Source organism: Poecilia reticulata, linkage group LG13 (assembly GCF_000633615.1).
Source record: "Poecilia reticulata strain Guanapo linkage group LG13, Guppy_female_1.0+MT, whole genome shotgun sequence".
NCBI classification, from domain to species: domain Eukaryota; kingdom Metazoa; phylum Chordata; class Actinopteri; order Cyprinodontiformes; family Poeciliidae; genus Poecilia; species Poecilia reticulata.
The window spans coordinates 11,659,998-11,681,265 of record NC_024343.1 but is presented as its reverse complement, the minus strand read 5'-3'; the positions used below and the strand labels follow the sequence as shown (position 1 = coordinate 11,681,265).

The window sequence follows — 21,268 nt, the reverse complement described above, 5'->3', positions numbered from 1 at the left end:
CATCGGCAGGTTTCCGGAGCCTCAACCCCCCTCTGACAATTGTGAGGAAGACATTCGAGTCGACGGAGAACCCCGACGACTTCCTGCCCTCAGTCATGACCTGCGTCAACTACCTGAAGCTGCCTGACTACTCCAGCATAGAGATCATGCGAGAAAAACTGTTGATTGCTGCTCGCGAGGGCCAGCAGTCGTTCCACCTTTCCTGATCTCGCCACCTCTCAAATACAAATGCCTTCTTCAGCAACTGATAAAAATCATTACTTCCTTAAGTTTTGTTTTGTAATCTCACACACCGAGGCTACAGGGATAGCCTTGTTGTTAGAGAAAGCAGCTTGCAGAAAAAGTTACGACTTTAAATATATATTTGCTGCCCCCTTGTCTCTCCAAAAAAAAACAAAAAAACAATTATAAAAACAAAAAAGTGGAAGTGTGTTTCCATGACTCAGAACGTAAGATATAAAAAAAAGAGAGAATAAAACCTATATCAGTAGTGTTAAAAAGATGAAAACATCTGGGTGACATTTTAAATTGCATTGCTATGTGATATTTAAAAAAAAAAGAGAGAAAAAAAGGGATGTCTCCTCTCCAGAGTGGCGGACGGCTTACTGGGCGTTAGGGGAGGAAGGGGAGGGCGATTTCATTGAGCAGGCTAGGTTTACTTTAGCTCCAAAGATCATTTGTACAGACAAATTTGCAGACTTTGCTCATTCTACACATTTGATAGAATAGTTCTTTGTTTTCATGTCTCCCCCTCAGTTCATATGTTGGCATTTTGTTCTGTATTATATCGGCCCCCAGTCTGTGTGTTGCATTTTGGTTCGGCTTCCTCCCCCTCTGTGTGTCTTTGCTTCCAGTGTTGAAAACGAGAGTTGCCGTTGGTTGAATGCAGGTAGTGATAAGATCATATTATCTGTTTATTTTTATTCCCCCCCATCTGCCCCCCCCAAACACCATCTACCCAAGTTGGGACTGTGTTCTGGCCTCCTTTATTATAGAGAGCTTCAGCTTAAATGAAGAGTTGTAACCTATGTGTTGACCAGGTAAATTTGTTTTGCTCTTATTTTAATAGAGTTAGTGTCTTTCTGTTTTTCCCTACTGGACGTGTAGGGTGACGTTGGTAGACCAAGCTCTGAGCAACCCTCAACACATAAAATGTAGCTGGGCACAAAAATAATTGGCTGGTCTCATTTTATCGTTTCTTGGCCAGATAGCATTTCAAGTTCATTTATGGAATAAAGTATATATGCAGTTTCACACCATGTTTGAGGTGAGAATGTCTGCTTTACCTTTTTTTTTTTTTTWTTTTCTATATTGTCTTTTTTTTTTTTTTTTCTTGCTGTAGTTGATTTTTTTTTTCTTTGCACTGCTGGCTTGGAACAAACCGTGGTGTGCACTTGCAGTCTGTGGCCAGGGGAGGGCGCCACTGTATGCTCTCCTGGCCCAATCGTTCATGTGCTGGTTTCTAAGATCTGCAATAATTTACTTGCATCAGGTTCATGTTTTTACCTGAACATAAATAAAGTAACTGTTTGACTCATTGGCTTATAGTTTTGATTTTTTTTCCTTACCCACCCCGTTTGTTTTACTACTGAATAGTTATTACTCAAATTCATTTCTTTACCTCATTTGTTTCCCTGGCAGGTGCATCTTAAAAAAGAAAAATCCTGAGGTTGTCACTTTTGCCACGCAATTCAGAAAGTGAAACTCGTGTTGTATTGATTAATTGGACATGAAATGTCCTAAGCCTTTATTTCATGTGATTTTGAAAATGGTTTACAGAAAATAAAAAAAAAACAAAATGTAGTGTCTCAGAAAATGTTAAGAAGTTAACAGTCTTAAAATGGAGACTATTAACTCAAAATACCTAAAAAGGTTTCCGGAGTTTTACAAGAAATAAAGGCTTGAAATATTTATATCAATCTTTATAAAACAAGTTTCACTTTTAAAACGGGCAAATATTGAACTTCTCAATCCTTTTAATCTTGTGATTTTTATCTGTTTGTGTTTTGTGTTGGCAGGATTTAATAACAGCTGCTTATTACAGGTTTGGACTTTTTCCTACTGCTGTGTCCTAAAACCCTGAGCTCAAACAACAAAAGGCTTAGGCTGTGATTAAATCTTACACAATATGTGTGTGGGTGTTGAAATAAGCAATATTAAACCATAATAAGTCCTTATTCCCTGGATATTTTTATCAACTTAATTATTTTACTTGTACTTTTACTGTTTTATCAGACCACATGCTTTGCACTGTCCTAACCCAGGAGTCTGCAACCTTTGACAAGCCAGACATTTTTTCCCTTCAGTTTCAACTAAATGCATGAGCTGCAAAACCTGTGTGACACTTTGAGAGGAAAAAAGCTCAGATATGTAATTTTATAATCATTTCCCATCTGACCTGAACTGCAAGTTACTCCATGTTGTTGTTGGATTTGACATTTTATTTACTCTGTGAACCACCTTAAGCATTTGTGGCATAGATTCAGTAATTAGTTGGAAACGTTCCTCATACAGGCTCTGAACGATGCAAACTCTTGTTCCACCGCATCCTGAAGGAGCTCATTATTATTATCAGCTCATTATTCAAACTGACTGAACATTTTTAGTCCAGCAGATTGAATCAACATATTGACTCGCAGCATTCAAAAATAAAAAAATGCTCAACATAGTGTTTTTGATCTACAGATTCTTCCTGAGCACCTCCATATTATGCTCTGTTTTATTTAAAATATAAATTAATCAAGTTTCCTTCCATACTAACTCACACCTGAATCCCTGGATCCTCTCCTTTTATTCACAGAGACGTTCCTGAGGTTTGATATGAATCCACAGGAAGGGTAAACATTCGTGTCTTCTGGTGTCGGAACGTAAACAGAGCTGCACCAGTAAGAGTGAAACTGTCCCAATTGGAGTTTGGTCCTGAACAGGGTGAAGCATCTCAGGAGGGAGCTAATAATAGCTTCACACTCTCCATCCACTCTGACGGAGCCTGAATGTCTGAATGAGGACAATGGGAAAAAAACACGGATTCCTACATCCATTCCCAAGTTACTCATGATGTGAAGCTGTTGTGTTTAATGGCCACTGCAGGGAATATCTTCTTTTTTTTTCTTTTTTTTTTAAACTAAAAACTGTTGTCTTGTATAGCTTTGGATGTTGATTTTATTCCTGTTGCCATACAGATCATTTCATTGGCTTTGATTGACTTCCACCCTGTATACCGCCACCTACTGGGCAGCCAGTACAAATTCACAAAAGGAAAAGATCCAATCCCCTGTGACTCGGCAGTCGCTGAGAAATACTGAGCATTTTATCCAGTTCTTTTTAGAGCAGCGTTGTCCAAAGTGAAACCCAAGGTAGATTTCTTCCCTCCTATTATGTTGCTATGCACCTTCTAATTTATATTATTCAAAAGTAGTATACATTTAGACAGCAACTCTGGCGATTGATTCATATGAAGATGTCAAAGAAAACAAAATTAAAGTAAGACTGTTTGAGATGTTCAGTACAACGTAGAGTATTTATCTTTTATTAAATATGCTTCCAGCTATTTTTAATTTAATAGTAAAAGCACAGCCACAAATTTCCAGATTACTCATTGAGAAGCAGTCTGAGGCTCACAGATTTATTAAATCTGGCAAACTATAGCAAGGTCTTTAAGGAAAGAATGACCCAAATCTTGCTCTTGATCCTTAGAGTAGATTTTTTTTTCTAGACCAAAAACAAAAATAGGAAACCGTTTCCCTTTCCCCTTTTAACACGGCAACACTATTTTTGTTTCAGACCAACAGGTACATTACACTACTTTTAACTTTAGGTCAGTAAAAAAATGCTCTAAAATTCTTTTGGCATTGTCTTTGTGGAGAATATTTTGGGTTTTATTCTCAACATTATTGCTATTCCTGGACCTTCCAGGACGTTTCACTATTACGTCAACAGAATCGTCTCGTGGAGCATCAAGATGTTTTATTTGGACAGCACTTTGTGTTCGCTTCGGTCAGCAGAACTTTCCCACGGATGTCGTTTCTGTTGAGTGTCTGTGTTATTTTTGAAACGTAACCTCTGACCTTAATTGAGATCTTCAGATGTCACGTTGGGTTCTTTTGTGACCTCCGAGTTGAGTCACTGGCGTTTTCTTGGAGTAATTTTAGCTGGTTGCAGGCTTTTTTTTTTTAACCCTTCACAGACAATCAATTGTTTCTCTTCTGGTCTTGGACGCGATCAGAGCTCGATGTGTTTCTCTTTTAGAGGCTTTGGCCTGCGTCCTCTTGTCAGGTTCTGTGGTTCAACAACTCTGGCAGTAACCAGGCATGGGCACAGCTAGTGAAATTAGAAACAAGAAAAGGTTGGTTGTAAATGTTTTTGTCTTGTCTTTCTGTACTGAGTACCTTGTACTTAAAGCCGATAAGCTGGAAACCAGCTGAAGTCGAGGTGCAGCTGAAGTTTATCTCCGCCGTGTCTCTGTTTTCCTGGCTTTCTCCGTCTTTCTTTCTAAACCGAGCCTTTTAGAAGTCATGAATGATCAGACTCCAAATGAGGAGGATGTACTCAGCGCAGAGTGTGTGTGAAAGACAAGAGAGAGATGAGTGTGCGTGAAGGTGATCGTGGGGAGGGGGGGGGGGTGTAGGAGGGTGCTGGAGTGTCGTCAGTGATCATCGTCACTGTGACTCACACAGAGACAAGAGCCAATAGCCTATTTTTCCTTCTCCTCCCGCATCCCTACTTTTTCCTTCCTCAGCCCTGGCACCAGCAGCAGGTCATTCTTCCTGCACACAGCTGAGGATCAACAGCAGCCTCCTCCTCTTCCTCACTCTCCTCTCTCTCTCTCACTCGCACGCCTCTCAGTTGCAGCTGAGCACTAACAGAACCTCTCAAGAACACAAACACACACTCACACAAAGAAAACAGTAAGAGGATCAGGATGCGGATGAGTGTTTCCAGCGTGCCGGCAGTTGCCTCCTGCCGTCATGTCCAGGCTGCTTGGAAGCTCACCTTCCCCCTGCTTCTCCTCCTCCTGCTGCTGCCGGGCAGAGGCGTCCAGAGTGTCCCCTCTCCTTTCCTGCTGGCTCCGGACACCCCCTCGCCGGCCGAGCCCAGCCCGACCCAACCCACACCTCGCCCGGACCCCTGCGAAGGCCGGCCCTGCCTCAATGGGGGGCTCTGTCTTGCCCTCCCGCCTCCGCTCAGGCTGGAGAGCAGCTGGGAGTACACATGCACCTGCAGCCAGGGCTTCACTGGACGCAACTGCGAGGTATGAAGCCGCTAAGCTCTTCATCTCCGTCTTGAGCTGCCTTCGTGCCACACAGTAGATTGTTACACACGTCCTGCTGTTTGCAAGTGTTTTTTCTTTCTTTTTTCCGTGGGAGCATGTGTGGTCATTGAGACATGGAGTCGAGTGCCGCGTTGCTGTGGAAACAGGGAGGAAGAGCAGCAGCAGCAGAAAGATGCAAAAGGGAAACTGTGTGTGTGTGTGTGTGTGTGTGTGTGTGTGTGTTTCAGAGAGAAAATATTACAGGATGTTTGGCAAACTAGAACCTATTGAGGAGTCAATGCCTTCTGTTAGAGGCTTTATGTTTACGGTTGCACAAAGTTACGTCAGATAAATCATGCATGCATGAATTTATTAACTCTTTGAGGAGCAGACGTCGAGGCCAAAGGGACGCCTCTGAAGTGCATCTATCGATTTCCAGCTGGACAGTCGTGATTTAAATTAAATACTGCCCTGCTAGAAAAAGATCAGGAGTGCCAAACAGACCAGGTCTTATTGGTGTTAATCAATAAGCGTATATAATACAAAAATAAATAGTGCATTATATTAATGGCCTACAGTTTTTCATCAAAACACCCTCAAATGAGGCTCTGTTGCGCAGTGACACCGTGAATCAGGTCTCATACTTGTCTTAGCTTTCCTGTATGTTCAAGGGAGCCAGGAAGCTCCGATGCAGTCCTCTTTTATTCTGATTTAGCGCCTCATAAAGCCCGCTCCATTGCTCCCCGACTGCGTGAGCTTTACTCGAGGCTTTTAGAGAGTTTGGCTGAGCGTCACTACAGCGCCGGGCTTCTGAGTCATGCTGGGCTGGGATGAGCGAGAGCATCCTCCAGCAGCAAGGAGGGGAGTAAATGAGGCTGCTGCAGCAGAGGGGAGGGAGAAGCCAAGGTGACTGGGTTTTAGCAGAATCATCCAACAGGTGGCAGATGAAACCCTCCCCCGCTCCTCTGCTTGAGCTGTCTTCTTTACGTTTGCATACACAGGCTGTGTGAAGTTTGATTTTCTTTTTTTTCTGGTCAAAATTTTACAGATAGACTCAAACATGATTTATTCCCAATTAAAACACCTCAGTGTCCTGTTGGAACACTTTGTCAAAGTTTTTGTCAATCTGTTGGTCTCTGCTTAGCTTAGTTCTTCTTTCTACCACTGGCAAAAACAAACAGACAAACAAAACCCCTCAGCATGACGCTACCATCACCATGCTTAACGGTTCATATGATGTTCTTAGTTTTGAAAGGCTTGGCACCTGCCATTTTGCTCTCAGGACAGTCAAATAAAATAAATTTAGAGTCACAAATGTCACATGACTTTTGGGAAAAAATACCACTTACACATTTAGACAAATATATACTTAAAGAACTGTCATTTTATTTCTACTTTCAGGATTTAAAATAAAAGTAAAAATAAAAAAGGATGGATTTTATTTTGTCTGTGATATGAAAAATGCAAAAAAAAAGTAAAAAAAAAAAGAAAAAGCAAATCTAAAAGCATTTTAACTTTTTTTCTTTGTGAAAAAAGTTGAAAACCTGCATTTGTTGTTATATATCTATATTTAGAATCATTGTCTGGTTCTTTTAAATTTTTAGCCAAACTTATTACGAGTCATTGTAGAAGGTCCAAAGCCACTTACAGTTTCCGAGCTGCAGGCTACAGACCACTGTTCTAGCAAATGTGTTATAATTGTATCTCTGAAGCTCAATCTCTATAAAATAAGACATGTGGTCTGTCCATATGTGCAGATGCAAATTTTACTCAAGCTTTACTCGGCTGTGTCAGCTGTAAAGCAACGGATTATTTTTGGTCAGCACCCCTCCGACTCTGTTCATTTTACACTAAGTTCAGTGTCGACTGCAGCTTTTGTATGTTTGTGGTTTCCGCAGCATGGCAGGTCTATACTTGATCTTTTTTTGACCTGGTCCTTAAAATGATTACCAATTTTCTTCCCTCTGTGTTTGAGCTGGATGGACACATTTAGGCTTTTTAATAGAACCACACATAAAAAAAAATAAATAAATATTTGGAATAGGCTGAAGCAGCAGCATTAGGCTTCTTGACTGATCTTGACCTCATTGAAAGTCTGTTGGTTATGCTTAAAAAGTAAATACAAAAACACAGAACTATGCCGAGACCTTAATGGCCAGAAGCTTGTGTCTGTAAATGTGACTTTTATTTTTTTAAAGCACTGGTCTCCCTTGTCAGGATTTATAAGCTCCTCTGTATCAGTCATCCCTTGTCAGATCCTCTTGTTCTCAAGTCCTCCTGCCATGCCAGTTATTTTCCCTCTGTCTCCATTTCACTCTCTTTGACTCTCCCTTTGTGCCTCTTGTCGTGAAGTTTTTTTTATTTTTCAATAAGTAATCATCATTGTTACCCCTCTGGTTGCTGTTTGGTCCTCTTCAAGCTTAGCATGACCTGGGAAATCTAGTACATTTTAATGCAGGCGTATGCGCATATTTGAGCCTGAATGTGTAATTTTGACCCAGGGTGGAATGAAGAAAATCCACAATAATTTTAAGATTGCGCATTCAAACAATGTTTATTATTAATTAGTTTGTTTTACAATCATCCCACGCACTGATAAAGTGTTTCAAACGCTTCTTTGGAGCATAAAACCAATATGAAATTTCTACCAGTGACGAGTGGAGGGCAACATGTCAGCAGCAATGTGTGTGTGTTCTTTGTGTGTAGAACTAAAACAGTTTGCTAGAGGGTCTTCGTGTCTTACCGCTTCTCAGAATAGAGCTGTTTACCTCTGCGGCCTGCTTTAATAAAACCTCTGAGGATGGTGACAGTGACATCCTGGCCCGAGGTCACACTGGACACTGTGTGCACCATGGGAATACTTTAAAGAGAGCCTCAACAGAGAGCAGCCATCAGCGCTCGAGCTGGACGCGAACATTTCTCTCCTGCTGCATAAATAACAACACCACTCTAGCTTAATGCCCCCTCATGCGCCACTGAAGCTCAGGTCTGGCACAAGCACTGAGTCGGGACTTAGGGGATTCATCGATTTTTGTCTCGCTCCACTTTTCGGTCCATCTCTTCACCATGGAAACTGGAGCGGCAGTCAGTTGGGGTTTAGTAGCCGACCTGAGTTTGAATCGTTCTGCTCTCTCCAGAAACACATTTGCTCCATGAGAGAAGGAGAAATTGTTGGCGGGGGGCGACGGGGAGGTTGTGTGCTGATTTGTGTCAAACAGGAGGATGTGATCCTGAGCAAATATTGAAAATGAAGATGAAAAGGTCTGCAGGTTTCAGGAAACTTTGCAGCATTATTAAACTTTTCTGGCTGCTGTCCCAGCTTTGTGACTTCCCTCCTTGGCTGGGCTTCACGCTGCAGAAATCATCAAAGCAGCCGCATGCAGACCCCGCCGCTGAGCACCAGGAGGGAAAACAAACCCACTCTCTTTGTTAAACTCGCTGCTTTTTTAATAACCGCCGGCACCGTTTTCTGGACGGCATCCCCTGAGCGGTCCGGTTGGAACTGACTGCCACTGGCCTTTCTCTGCATTATTAGCTCCTCAGCCTCTCAGTTATTCATTATTGAAGGGCCTGTTGTGCTCCCCTGATGGATTTGGTTGTTTCATTCTGCTGCACAGTGAAGTTGCTGCCATACGAAACAGCAATTTGTTCTACAACAAAAGGCTCTTGCTGGGTTTAAGCCACTCAGGTTTATGTAAGCAGCAGATCTTGGCAGAAGAACCGAATCTACATTTAGGGAAGCATTTTTTTTTCTGTTCTGACTGAATGCACTGAAAATGGTAGTTTGGCCGAAGGAGGATAATCCTTCCTGAGCACATCAGCTTCTGTGATGAGTTGGATGTTTTAGGATCTTTCTGATGATCTCGATAGATTTTTAAGGCTAATTTTCTTTTCCATTACCTCGTTTCACTGAATCAGCCTCATATAAGAACTACTTAATTTTACTGACCTGTGTTATTTTATGTTTTTGTCTGAAACAAAATTACACCTACTATGAAAACACAGCAGGGTAATTAATGGGCTTTCACAGAGATCCTGCTGTCTTTCAACTCTAATGACCCTAAAGCAACGGTAGATGCTACGAAGCCGACCCAGTTGATGATCGTCTTCAGAACTTTAACCGGTTTGATTTCTTTTTCACTAGAGGATTTCAAAAGTGTATTCAGTTTGTATTAGCTTTAATAGCTACTGATTCACCAGTACAGGGGCAGTGCATGAAGTCTAAACAAATTTTTTTTTGTCTTTCTGACTTACAAAGAATGTAAATTTTTTTCCCTCCTCCCTTTGTTGTTGATTGGGATGGTGGTGACGGTACGGGCCGAGCTCCAGGCGCATGCATGGTGAAGTTAATGGGCAGAATTGGGCTGATTATAGATCTGTCTGCCTTGCTTCCAGCAGAAGCGAGCGATGCAGCAGGAGACGTCATTGGGAGCTGAAAATGGCCTTTATGGCCGGACCATAAGGATTTTATAACAACTTGGCTCAAAATGGTCATTAAAGGTCTTTTATTATGAAGTCAGGCCATTTCTCTCAACCCATCTCCTCTTCACAAATCTCCTCCATATGTTTTATTTTCTTGTTGTTGAAATTTTGCAGTTTGCCCAAATATTTTGCAACAACCATATTCAGCTGGACACGCCTGAAGGAGGAGTTTGGTTAACCTTTCACAAAACTGACAAAACAAATAGAGGTAGTCAAAATAACGTCACCCATATTAAATGATGATTTGATCTACAGGCGACCAACTAAATTTAGCCAGAGCTTGACTGATTTTGAAGTCCTGATGAATCTTTAATAAGCCATAATGCTTCTCGCTTTGATTTTCTTTGGATGTTTCTTTTATTTTTACCTTTTTCAGTTTTGCATTTGCTCTCTCTCTCTCTCAGTGAGGGCTACAGTGTGCATATGGTTGGATAAATTTAAAATTAATAAAAGAGAAGAAAAAGACTCAGATATAAAGTGCTTGCTTGGCTTTTTTCCCCAAGGTAACACAATCTGCCTACCAGTTTCTTACACACTCACCAATTACCATGGAGTCTCTACTTTGAATACATTATAACTAAAAGTCTTTAGCACATTTTATAATGCTGAGTTGCTCTAAATAAAAGCCGATAGTGAAAGTTTCGCTTCAGTTTTGTGCTATATAATGTCTCTGTCTTAATCGCCATGTTCACGGAGTTAATTAACACTCAATGACATGCCGCTGAATCCATTATTGCTTGGGTAGAACAGATTTAAGCAGTCGCGATCCCACCGTGAGACTCCGGTGCTTCAATCATTAATCTTTTAATGCAACATCTGACGTGCATTTTATGTTGCGGTGCAGCTGATGTTTGAGTCTGTTTTTTTTTTTTCTGTCTTTCGCAGAACTCTTACGAACCATGAGTGGGATGATTTGACAAAGAAATCCACTGCCTATATTATACGCTGCATAACAAAAAGCTTTTTTTTTTTTTTTTCCTCCTCGTTGTTTTGACGTTTTCTGTTCTGTCGTTTTTGCTACTGGAGGGTTTCGTTGAGGGCTCAGAATATCCACACAGGTACAGATAAAGCAGCTAAGCAGTGACGCACTCCTATACACACCAGATGTGTGTGAGTGTGAAGGTAAAGAGCAACACATCCATGATGCCTGGATGTGTTATGGAGGCTGCCACCCTCCTTCTTTGAGTCAATGGTGCTGGAGGATGTAACCTTTAAAAGTGTTGTCCTGAATTACAAAGAGCTGCCCAATTAAAAAAAAAAAATGTTTGCTTCTATATCAAAGTCATCTTTCTGTTTTTTGGTTTTGGTTGTAATTATCTGTAAAACTGGATTTGTGGTAAAATATATCAAAATAATTTTTTCCACAAATGATGAAAGTTTTTTTTTTTAAAATGAAACGTTTTGTTTCAAATCTGATGACATTGCAAGGCTGAGTTACAACTTCAAATCCAAACCAGATCACTTCAGAAATATTTTATTAATCCAACAGAGAAATTAAATCTATATTATCCATGTTTCTTCAAAGCGTTGTTGCAGAGAGTGGTAGGATTGGTAGGTCGGTATTTTAGTAGATCTTCTGTGTGCAGTTGCAGCAGGACAAAGATGCAGAAAGTCACTAGCGAAAGACGTTCTGAAGGCTTAGCGAAAAAAGAAAACTTGCAGAGCTTGAACCACGGCATGAACATGGACATGGAGACAGGCAGTGGAACGGAAGAATCCAGCAATGAATAATGAAAAACAGGAGCTTGAATACCGAGGCAAGGGAGACAAGTGACAAAGGATCCAGCTGACCTGACGAAAGGAAATGTGGCACAGCCACGGCAGGAAGGAGGCAGGAAAACTGAGGGAGGAGACTAACACTTGATACAGATCTACAGATCCACAAACCAATAGAGAACAGGCCTGGCAATAATCTAAAAAAAAAAAAGATTCAAATGTGCAAGGAACACAAGAATAAACTAAGAAGCTAAACGCAAAGGAATGAACTGATATGGCCGTTATGAACCCGGAGAAAGTAACAGAATGTAATAAACACCAAAGGGTCGTGACCCGAGCATCATCTTCATGAGAGTCTCATCAAGATGATGATGATCTTGAGATAGTTACCTTTCTCTCCATTTGAGTAAATGATTACTTTTCTTATAATCTTCCATCTGTTCTAAGACATGCCTAGGTGCTTCTATTCCAGTTTCCAAAAGATCACAAAGTGGCTGGATCTTGCTTTTTCGGTGCATGACACATGGGATCTGTCATTGATTAAAACTAAAAGTTAGCTATTTTCTTTTATGTTTTGCTAAAGTGTAATGTAATAATATCTGCCTCATCAGTATCAAAGAATCAGATTCAGTTTTTGATTAGGAACAAATCCATATTTCAGAGTTGTTGCTGTGTGTGTGTGTTTTTTTTTCTTCTCAGTTTTCACAAGTGTGTGAGTTATAATGCAGCGAGAAACTTTTCACCAAAGATTATTTTACTCACACACTGTAGCTGTTTTGAACAAGAAGTGTTAATTAGACCGCAGTGACATGAAGAAGACTTTCTCTCTCAAAGAGAGAAAGTGTGTAACGAGGCTCCAGTACACACATCCCATTACAGAAAGTCCCTCTGCTGACAGCACTCAGAGAATAAACAAAGCCGTGTCCCGAAGCCCATCGTGGCTGTCGGAAAACGGACGCTTGTGTGTGTGGTGGTCAGCTTTTTTTTTTTTTTCCTCCCATGACCATCTTCTCTTCGTTAGCAGAGATGCATGGGCTGCATCCAATTAAGCAGAGCTCAGAGCTCATCCAAGTCTTTGCTCTGTTTGATATACAAAGCCTGTGAGTCAGAAGCCCAGGGGTGTGTGTGGTTTTAGTTAAATCTATACGGAAACATATCAAGGAGACTGAACATGTCACGCTCAGATTCCTTTCTAAAAATGTGGAAAGTCATTTTCTTGCGTCCTAATTTGTGTTTGAAATTGGAACAAAGTTTTTGTTTTTGAAATGATGCAATTTTAAAGGTGTTGAGTGGGCGTCTTGGAGGTAGACGGGTTACGATACATATTAAGGTGAATTCCTGAAGATTTCTTGTGTGCGTCGCTGGCGTTGGCCGTAAAGAGAGAAAAACCGAGAAAACGTGTGAAAGGTGAAGATTTTCCTCCTAAAATCAATGCATAAAAAGCTGATAAACAGCAGCCAAAGCCGCACAAGTCACAAAGGAAAACACACTCCTCCATGTGGAGCAGATGGTTTGATAAATGCGACAATATTACAGCTCTGTTTATAACCCCTGCCGATGGCTTTAATTTAGCAGCTACCCGTCAGCAGAGTGAACCCGCTTTGAGCTGTTATCACCGCCGGTCAAGTTAATGTCTCCCTGTGTTACGAGGTGGACTTTGTTGTCTTTGAACGGGGGAGTTTTTGGCCAAACTCGCCGGCCATTTCCATTTCACACATCACCTGGGCCTTTGATCAGGGGAGGGAGAACGGCAGATGAGAGGCCGGAGTGAGGGGTTGGAAACAGCAAACGCCGGCTTAAAAGGCAGCAGCTGCTGCTCGTTTTGACTTCTACTTTTAGTGTATTCCTTAGAAACTGAAAACACTCGTAGAAATCTGTCCGTTCCTCTTTAGCCTGTATCCGTTTTTTCAGGCTTTACACTCAGACCAACGTATCTTTGAATGGATTTGAGTCGTTTTCACTATTTTTTAAGACCTTTTCAGATTGCGACAGTACGGCTTCTCCGATAGAACCATAGGTTCGTATGTAGTTCAGTGTAAAAATTAGTGATATCACAGTGCTGCAGTACTTGCTGTGATGGATACCGTGCTTATCTCTTATTTAATCCCCAATGAGACCATTCATCCATGATCTGCTGCTTATCCTATAAACAGGCACCCCCCCCCCCCCCCCTTTAACGCCATTACAGGAAGGGTGGTGCCTGTTTCCAGCGGTCATTGTGCGAGAGGCACGGAAATCCTGGGCATTGCACCTAATGACACTGTTATTTATACAAATAAACTTCAAAGAAGAGGCAAATATTACAGGAAATAGTTTTCTAATGTGATTATTGAAGACAGAAACAGATTTATCTCATTGTTCTTATTGTCAATATAAACTGGTACGAACGAAAACTAGGTCGGGAGAATTAATCATCATCATCGTCAAGCTTATTTGTAGAGCACACAGCACAGCGAGGCAATTCAAAGTGTTTTACACAACGCATTTAGTTATTTATAAACTAACAGGAGTATATGATAGTCTATTTTCAGAGCTACAGGGAGCGAGTATAAAGACTTTCGAACTGGGGTTATGTGCTCCATCTTCCTGGTTTTAGTGAGAACAGGAGCAGCAGCGTTCTCGGTCAGCTGCCGCTGGACGATTGACATTTTAAGACAAACATGTTAAGACAGTAATCAATGCGACTGAAGATAAACACATGAATGAGTTTCTCTTCGGACATTAGTCCTTTAATCCTGGAAATGTTCTTCAGGAGATAGAAGTCTGACTTTATAACTGTCTTTATATGAGCCTGTAGGTTCAGGTCTGAGTCCATCACTACACCCAGTTTTTTTCGGGCTTGTTTCTATCTGTGATTACTGAAGCTGAGCGTTGACTCTTCATCGCTTTCGTCCAAAATATTCTTCAGTTTTGTTTCTATTCAGCTGGAGAAAGTTATGGCTGAGCAGAAGCACAGAAGTGTGTTAATGACACGTAAATTTGTTCTTTGCTTCTGCTCGGCGCTTGAATGGATTCATAGTCGCCTGCTGACAATATCATGTACAGCTGTGTATCATGTGCATCGCTACTGTAACTCAGTTCAGTTCAGTATCTTTGTTGTCCGCCAAGGAGGGGGACTTTGTTTTGCAGCCAGCCAGTTCAAACTTACAAAAACAACATAAAAACTCCACCTTCTCTCCTCTGTAATATTATTGCTTGTTATAATCTGAGCTAACACTAGAAATACATCAAGCCTAGATTTTAACACAGATAAAAGAGGCACAAAGTAAAATATGAACAACTGGACCGAAGAGTAACAGTGAACAAAACCAGTAAAAGGCACAAAAGAAGCAGCTGGTTTTCCAACAAGGCGAAAAAATGAGAAAACTCCCTTGAGACTTGACAGAAGCAGCACAAAGGCAGCAATAATGAAACCAATACCTGCTTTGAGAAATAAACAAAATCTGGGCAGAGGATGAAAACACATGCAACATAAAATCCCAGGAATCGGGACAAATCTCACTGTTCACTTAACAACATTAATAAATCACCTAAAAACACATCCCAGTTTTATGTAACTTATTCACTAAAACCGTTTTTTTTTTTTTTTTCACCACAAAAACTCATAAATGATACAAGTCAGTTAGACTGCGATCATGCTTCGTTTGCTGCTTTTAACAGGCTGATAATTTGCTGCTGACAGATCTGTAGCTCTGAGCGCAAACAGAGCTCCAACCTCTCCGCCACAGACTCTTTCATTTGTCTGGAGTCCAGGAGAAATCAGCCTGCAACAGCTCTTTTTTTTATTTCTCTCAGTGGGGCTTATTGACAGTCTCTTTATTCCTGTCCACTCTCATTACAATGTTTAATGCATGAAGCAAGTTGGTTCATCATTAACTCCGCGGCTGATGGCTGCGGCCATAACTTCTGATGCCTAATCTTCTCGCAGCATCCTTATGATGATTGGTGTCATCGTCACGCGAACGTCTGAATTTAAGTGTTTGGCGAACATGAAAGGTTGAGTACAGAAAACAGCGGTTTGAGATCAGTGCCGAAGTCTGATTCAATCATTGTGAAAAAAAACAGAAAGAGAAAGAAAGAAAAGAAAACACAACAACAATAAGTTAACAGCTTCTGGCAACTGTCAGCTGCAGATGGTGAGAGTTTGACAGATATGTCACTCAGCTCTGTCTCGACTCGGAAAATAGCATCATTCCTCCTGAGAACCCGACCGGGATGAGCACAGTGTCAAGGAGAATAAATAATTTGACAATGAGGGGAGTCAGCCCACTTCTTTCTTGCCTTAGGTTTTTCGTTACAGCAAACCAATAACATTACTTTGAAACAGTCGGTTCAACATGTGTATAGATGACTCTTCAATAGGTAATCTATTATTTGACAGAAAAAAAAAACACTCACAGTTCAGAGCTCTGATTCATATTGTATATCGTGAGGGCTGAGTCAAGTCGTCCTCTCCCGTTCCTTCTTAATGACATCGACTCGGTAACAGATGCACGATTGTCCTCCTACCAGACACTCGTAACTCAGCAGCCAGCTTTATTTGACAGTATGCTCCTTAATAGAGCCCAGCTGGGAAGCAAGGCAGCGTGGCGTGATGCATGTATGTCCTTGTGCGCATCGTAAACATCACGTCTCAGTCGCTGATAGTAAATAACAGATTAATCCAAAGAAGTCCTGCAGACAAACACAGCATGAAGGGCTTTAACCAACTGGGTTGGTTAAAGCCAAAGACCAACAGCTGGGTTGGTCTTTGGGCTGGAAGGTTTCTATAGATGGATCGCTGATTGCTTTTCAAAACCCAAAAGCATTCAATGAAAAGACAAGAACAGGGTGAAATTCTGATTGTTTTCTGCCTTTCTTTGATGTCGATGTTGATAGTAAGTTGCTGTAACTTCTCCAAATCAGAGGCGATGCCTTGTGATCATAGTCAGATTTCGAGTGGTTTCCTGCATGCTTCACATGAATATGCATGTGTATTAGAGTAAAATTACACATCAACCATCACTGACTATTCAGCGAGTTATCAGGATCTGAAGAGATGGGCCTAATCTGATGACTGATGAACATCCTTCAACATTTTTGATCTATTCTGGTCTGTTTTTCCAGATTTGTCACCTTTAGTGAACGTTGTGCTACTTCCAATTTTTTAAAATACTTAAAATAAATGTTTAAATATGTAATTTTCCTGTTGGCTTATTTTGTATCCGTGATGTTGTTAACTTTACTGACAATATGTTGCTTTTATAATAGTTGCAGTTGAAGAGATACCTATTATGTAAATTTCTATTTGAACTGAACTCCGACTTCCTCTCTCCTCAGACTCTTAACTTAGCGCTGAGCCTGTAATTACACGCTTTAAGCTCACAGCGTTGGAATCGGTTTATCTGCTCCCCCACTGACTCTCATCTGGTATCATTGATTACCACTTAGATGCTCTTTTTTATTTTTATTTTTTATATATCTTTGGTCCTAATTTTTCCAACACTGTGACTAGTCGTCTCAGTAACGGAAACACAGTTTGGGAAATAATGTTAGCCTTGCTTAGTGCTTCGGCTCAAATAACTTCATCCTGCACATTAGCCACATCCCGTCCGCTCTTAACTAGACCTGGCTCCATTTAATAATAATAATAATAATAATAATAATAATAATAATAATAATAATAATAATAATAATAATAATAATAATAATAATAATAATAACCTTTATAAGTGCTGTGAGCTTGCAGCGTCCTTCCTGTCACCATCTGAACACGTGTCTTGTAGGCGTGTTTTTCAGACCCCTGTCAGATGCTCCGAAACATTTCCTTCCTCCTCGCTGACGGGGCTGGTGGGGGCGCAGAGTGATGATACATGTCCGGGGTGGCCTCCTACCGCGAGGCCCACTTTCTACACTGTCGTTTCCTCTGTTACTCAGTGCGGGTTACTATGGCAACAGGCAACGATGAAAGGAGCATGAAAAGATCAACAGGTGGAGACGGACGTAACACGCTTCCTCCCCTTCCCCCAAACGTCGCTGCTGTTAAAAGTCCGGAAAAGCGACTGCTGATCGTTCAGGTTTAAATCAGGACAATAAGATCAGAACATTCCTCATTCGATTCCCAAGTGAGTCATTCCCTTTTTGGCGCCAGGATGAGCTTCGGATCCAGTTTTAGCCCAACTTGAAAGAAAAGGGATTTTAGTTATTTTAATGCACACTGCAAACCTGCTCAAAACAAAACCATTTAAAAAAAAAAGAAAAAAAAGTGGCCTGAAAATCAGAACAACAAACACCTGAAGCCTCTCTCGGTTTGATTCAGCTCCAGAAAAATATGGCTTTTCAAGCCAGCACCGGTTTAATCATGTCAGCGGTAGGTGTCACTTTTTTAATACCGAGTGCTGTGTGTATGTAGGTCAGGGTGAGAAGTGAATTTGTAGATCGCAGCATGAAATGACATCCATCTGGAGCAGCTGTGGCCAGATAGAGGAGCGGTTTTATGTTGTGCATTTCAAAAAGCCCGGGCACATTTCAATTCAGATCTAAAATGCTCGTATAGTGGCATGTAGCACCTCTTAACCACGGCCAGTAACGACGGTTTGTTCTGACGGTTTGATGATGAAACAATGTGTCATCCAAAAAGGCCGCCTGAAAAGCAGGAGTTGAGTTTCTATTCACATTCAAGTCATGCGTGCTGCAAAGCGGAGATGGAATCTGGTTTGGGAGCACAGGATAGGTAGCGAAATGAGGAAAAAATAAAATAAAAAATGCTGTGGAAGCAGCTGGTAATGCACAGTTCAAAAACAAAATGCGTCCACGGTTAGTGAGCAACTCAATGTGGATGTGCAGGGGGACGCAATCTTTCAAGTTTCTTCCTCTGAAGACAACTGCAGTTGAGTCAGAATCGAGGCAAACTCATTGTCATAGGCAAAGTGAAATTTAACGACAGAAAAAAAGGAGAGAACAAAAAAAAACACCAGGAACATCAGAGCCTACAAAGCATCTACTAAAATTGTCACACAATCTGACGTAGTCTCATAAAACGGAGCATCCATCCATTACCTGTACCTGTACATTCGTTGTGTCCTAAAAGTGAGAGGCAGGTAAACTCTGAACAGGTTGAGTACCAGGAGAGAACGCAAACACTTCTAACCAAACGATCTCTAAATCAGCTCCTATAAAACAGTTAAAGTCAACCAGAGCATGGATTAAACCTACAGCTGTTGCTTTTTTGAAGGGGTAAATAAAGTCATCAAGATTAAACATAGGCAGGTTTTAGCGCATCGCAGATGAATTATGACATTTTTAACACAAATTCATAATGAATCGTCTTCAACATCTTTGCTTCGAGCAGAACAAGCAGAAGAGTTTTGTAAGGTTTTAGCAATTCAGTTGCTCTGAATTATTGTGCATAAAACTTTGAGGAGGCCTAATCTCAAGGCAGATTCTGAAAAAAAAAAAGTATTTCACTCTGCATTAGCGTCTGATTGAAGACAGATCCAGTTTTGTTCCTCCGAAAAACACGAGGCAGACTCAAACTGACACAAAGCTGATTTTAAAGTCACAGCTAATGAAGAGTAGCTGAGGAGTGTTTTTCACTGGAGGGTTTGCTCTTGCATGCAGACGCTACACTAAGTGTGACGTAAAAAAGCTGCCTGCATGTGGAGGGGGGGGGGGGAATGGAGTCCCAAACAAAAATCCTTGTCTATCTGTTGGTGCATCTGAAGGGCTTTAGATGATCTCACAGAAAGCATGACAGCTCTTGATCCATTTTATTCCTTGCCTGATTGAATAAGGAGCTAGACTCAGGCCTAAAGATGAGATGCCAGAGTCCCTCCGCTCATGCGGCATTGCTGCCACTTAAGTATCCCCCCCCCTTTTCCCCTCGCCGCGTGGTCTCATTTTGTTGTATTAATCCTCATCACTCACTCTATCTGTCTTGGCAGAAGGCAAAGTTGAGGGGTGATTAACTTTTGAGGGCTGATGTCGGTTTATTATGGCAGCTCATTGAACATAATTTACATAGAGAACCTGGTGGACCAGCAGTGAGCATCACCCAGCTGTCAGTCGCCTTCCGAATGGCAGAAGAGTGCGACTGGCGACGCCTGATGCGAAGAGAAAGATTTGTTGCGATGTAAAATATATTCTTTAAATTGAAATTCATGAGGATGGAGGACAGCTTTACCTCGTTAGCTTGTCTCCTTTCCATCTCTACTCCGCCGCTGCATTTGCATCTGCTTAATGCGTCGAGGCGAGGTTGAAATGCGTCGAGGTGCTTGACCGTGTTCCTGTGGACCTCGTGGATCCGGATTTTAAAAGGCGAGCTGCTCTTTGAAGCCACGGGGCCAGAAAACCGTGAGGAAGTCAGTGAGGCAGGGAGGGATGGTGGACACTTTGATGTGCAGAAATAGATAACATTAAAGAGCGACTGGGAGAGACGGGGGGAAGAAAAACACACTCTGGCCTCAGCGTCATCTCTAGTTATCGATGGCGAAACAGCTTGGATGAACATGGGAACGTTTTGGATTGGTGAAAGTGCAGAGAGGGTTTTTATATAAGTTTTATTTTTCTGCACAGTTTTTAATGTTATTGTTTCAGAAAGTTCACTTTGATTTTACTCCTTTGCAGCTGATCCAGCTGACACTACTGCATTTGAACAAATACACTTTTAGTAATTATTGCTTTTTATTTACACGTGACTCAATACAATTATGTAAGCATGCACTAAAGAAATAAACCATGCACTAATTCAAAGCTGATTTCTATATATTGGGAACACTTTGAGGCAAAGTTTTTAAAGGAGCAAGAGGGAACCCTGGGAGATAATGTGGTTAAAAAAATAAAAAATAAAAATCACATTCGTCTTGTTTCATTTACAGCCGATGATGTTTATGATTTTAGTCATTTCACAGAGCAGAGCCGACACCACGTGCCCTAAATCTGAGGTTAACGTCAGGGTCGAAATGGCGCGCGAGCTGAAACCTAATTAGGTACAGGATTAACTTAACTGGCTGAGACTGCAGAGTCATGCCATCTCAGCCAGTTTAAACACATATAAATGAAGACGTGCACTGCTGCACAGCCCATTCTGCTAAGAAGAGGAAAGCGGTGTTTACATAAGGAGATCGATGCTGCTAAATTGCTGCATTGACAGTTCTTGCTGTCGAAGCCGAGGAACCGAGTCGGTACAGGTTCTGTTCAGGTATCGATGGAACTGCTCTAGCCCAGAAAGAATCAAACCAGGACATCATAATCAGCCGATTTCCGTGAAAAAGTGTATGATCGGTGATCGCCGATCACGGTCTCTTGATGCCGATCACACCGATCACCTGCATCTCATTTCGCAGCCTGCCTGTGCAGCTGGTCTCCTCTTTCCTTCACGCTGCGCAAACGCGCAGCAACAAATCCTAAGCGATGTGGAACTATAATGCACTGAGTGAATGGGGACGTTTGCGTGTTGCGGCGGAAAATTGAATCACGTCAAAATGCATCAACACAACTAAACTAATATGGCATAAAAACAATGCCTTACTTGACGGAGTTTGGCTACATCGAGGCTCACTGCAGTAAAAAAGACATATGGAGGATCAAATAGCAAGTAAAGCAGTGCACAGCTACAAACACTCACCTGGATTAGCATGACGGTCAGAAAGCTAAACAAATAACCCGCAAAATTATTTAAGTCTTCGAGCTGCGATGTAAGACGCTGGTTCTGCTCTCGCTGTTGAACCACTGCTACGCGCTACAGGCCGCCATGCTATCAGGAAATTTTCACTCAATAACTCAGGATTGTTTATTGTAATGGATCCTGTATTTGCCTTTGAATGTTAAGTTTTATACTTG

At 41.4% G+C, this 21,268-nt stretch overlaps 2 protein-coding genes across 9 annotated transcripts in view; both read left to right on the top strand.

Annotated features, from left to right (window-relative positions):
• The window catches only part of trip12 (thyroid hormone receptor interactor 12), a 31,105-nt gene extending 29,565 nt beyond the window's left edge, over positions 1-1,540 (top strand). For all 8 annotated transcript variants that reach the window (XM_017308275.1, XM_008425413.2, XM_008425417.2 and 5 more), the window contains one exon: positions 10-1,540. In XM_017308275.1, the coding sequence (XP_017163764.1) occupies positions 10-206 (197 nt within the window). In that variant the 3' untranslated portion in view covers positions 207-1,540. The remainder of the gene's footprint in view (positions 1-9) is intronic.
• Positions 1,541-4,692: 3,152 nt separating this feature from the next.
• dner (delta/notch-like EGF repeat containing) overlaps positions 4,693-21,268 on the top strand; it is a 47,968-nt gene continuing 31,392 nt past the window's right edge. The window contains exon 1 of the mRNA XM_008425405.2: positions 4,693-5,251. Coding sequence (XP_008423627.1) covers positions 4,922-5,251 — 330 coding nt within the window. The 5' untranslated portion in view covers positions 4,693-4,921. The remainder of the gene's footprint in view (positions 5,252-21,268) is intronic.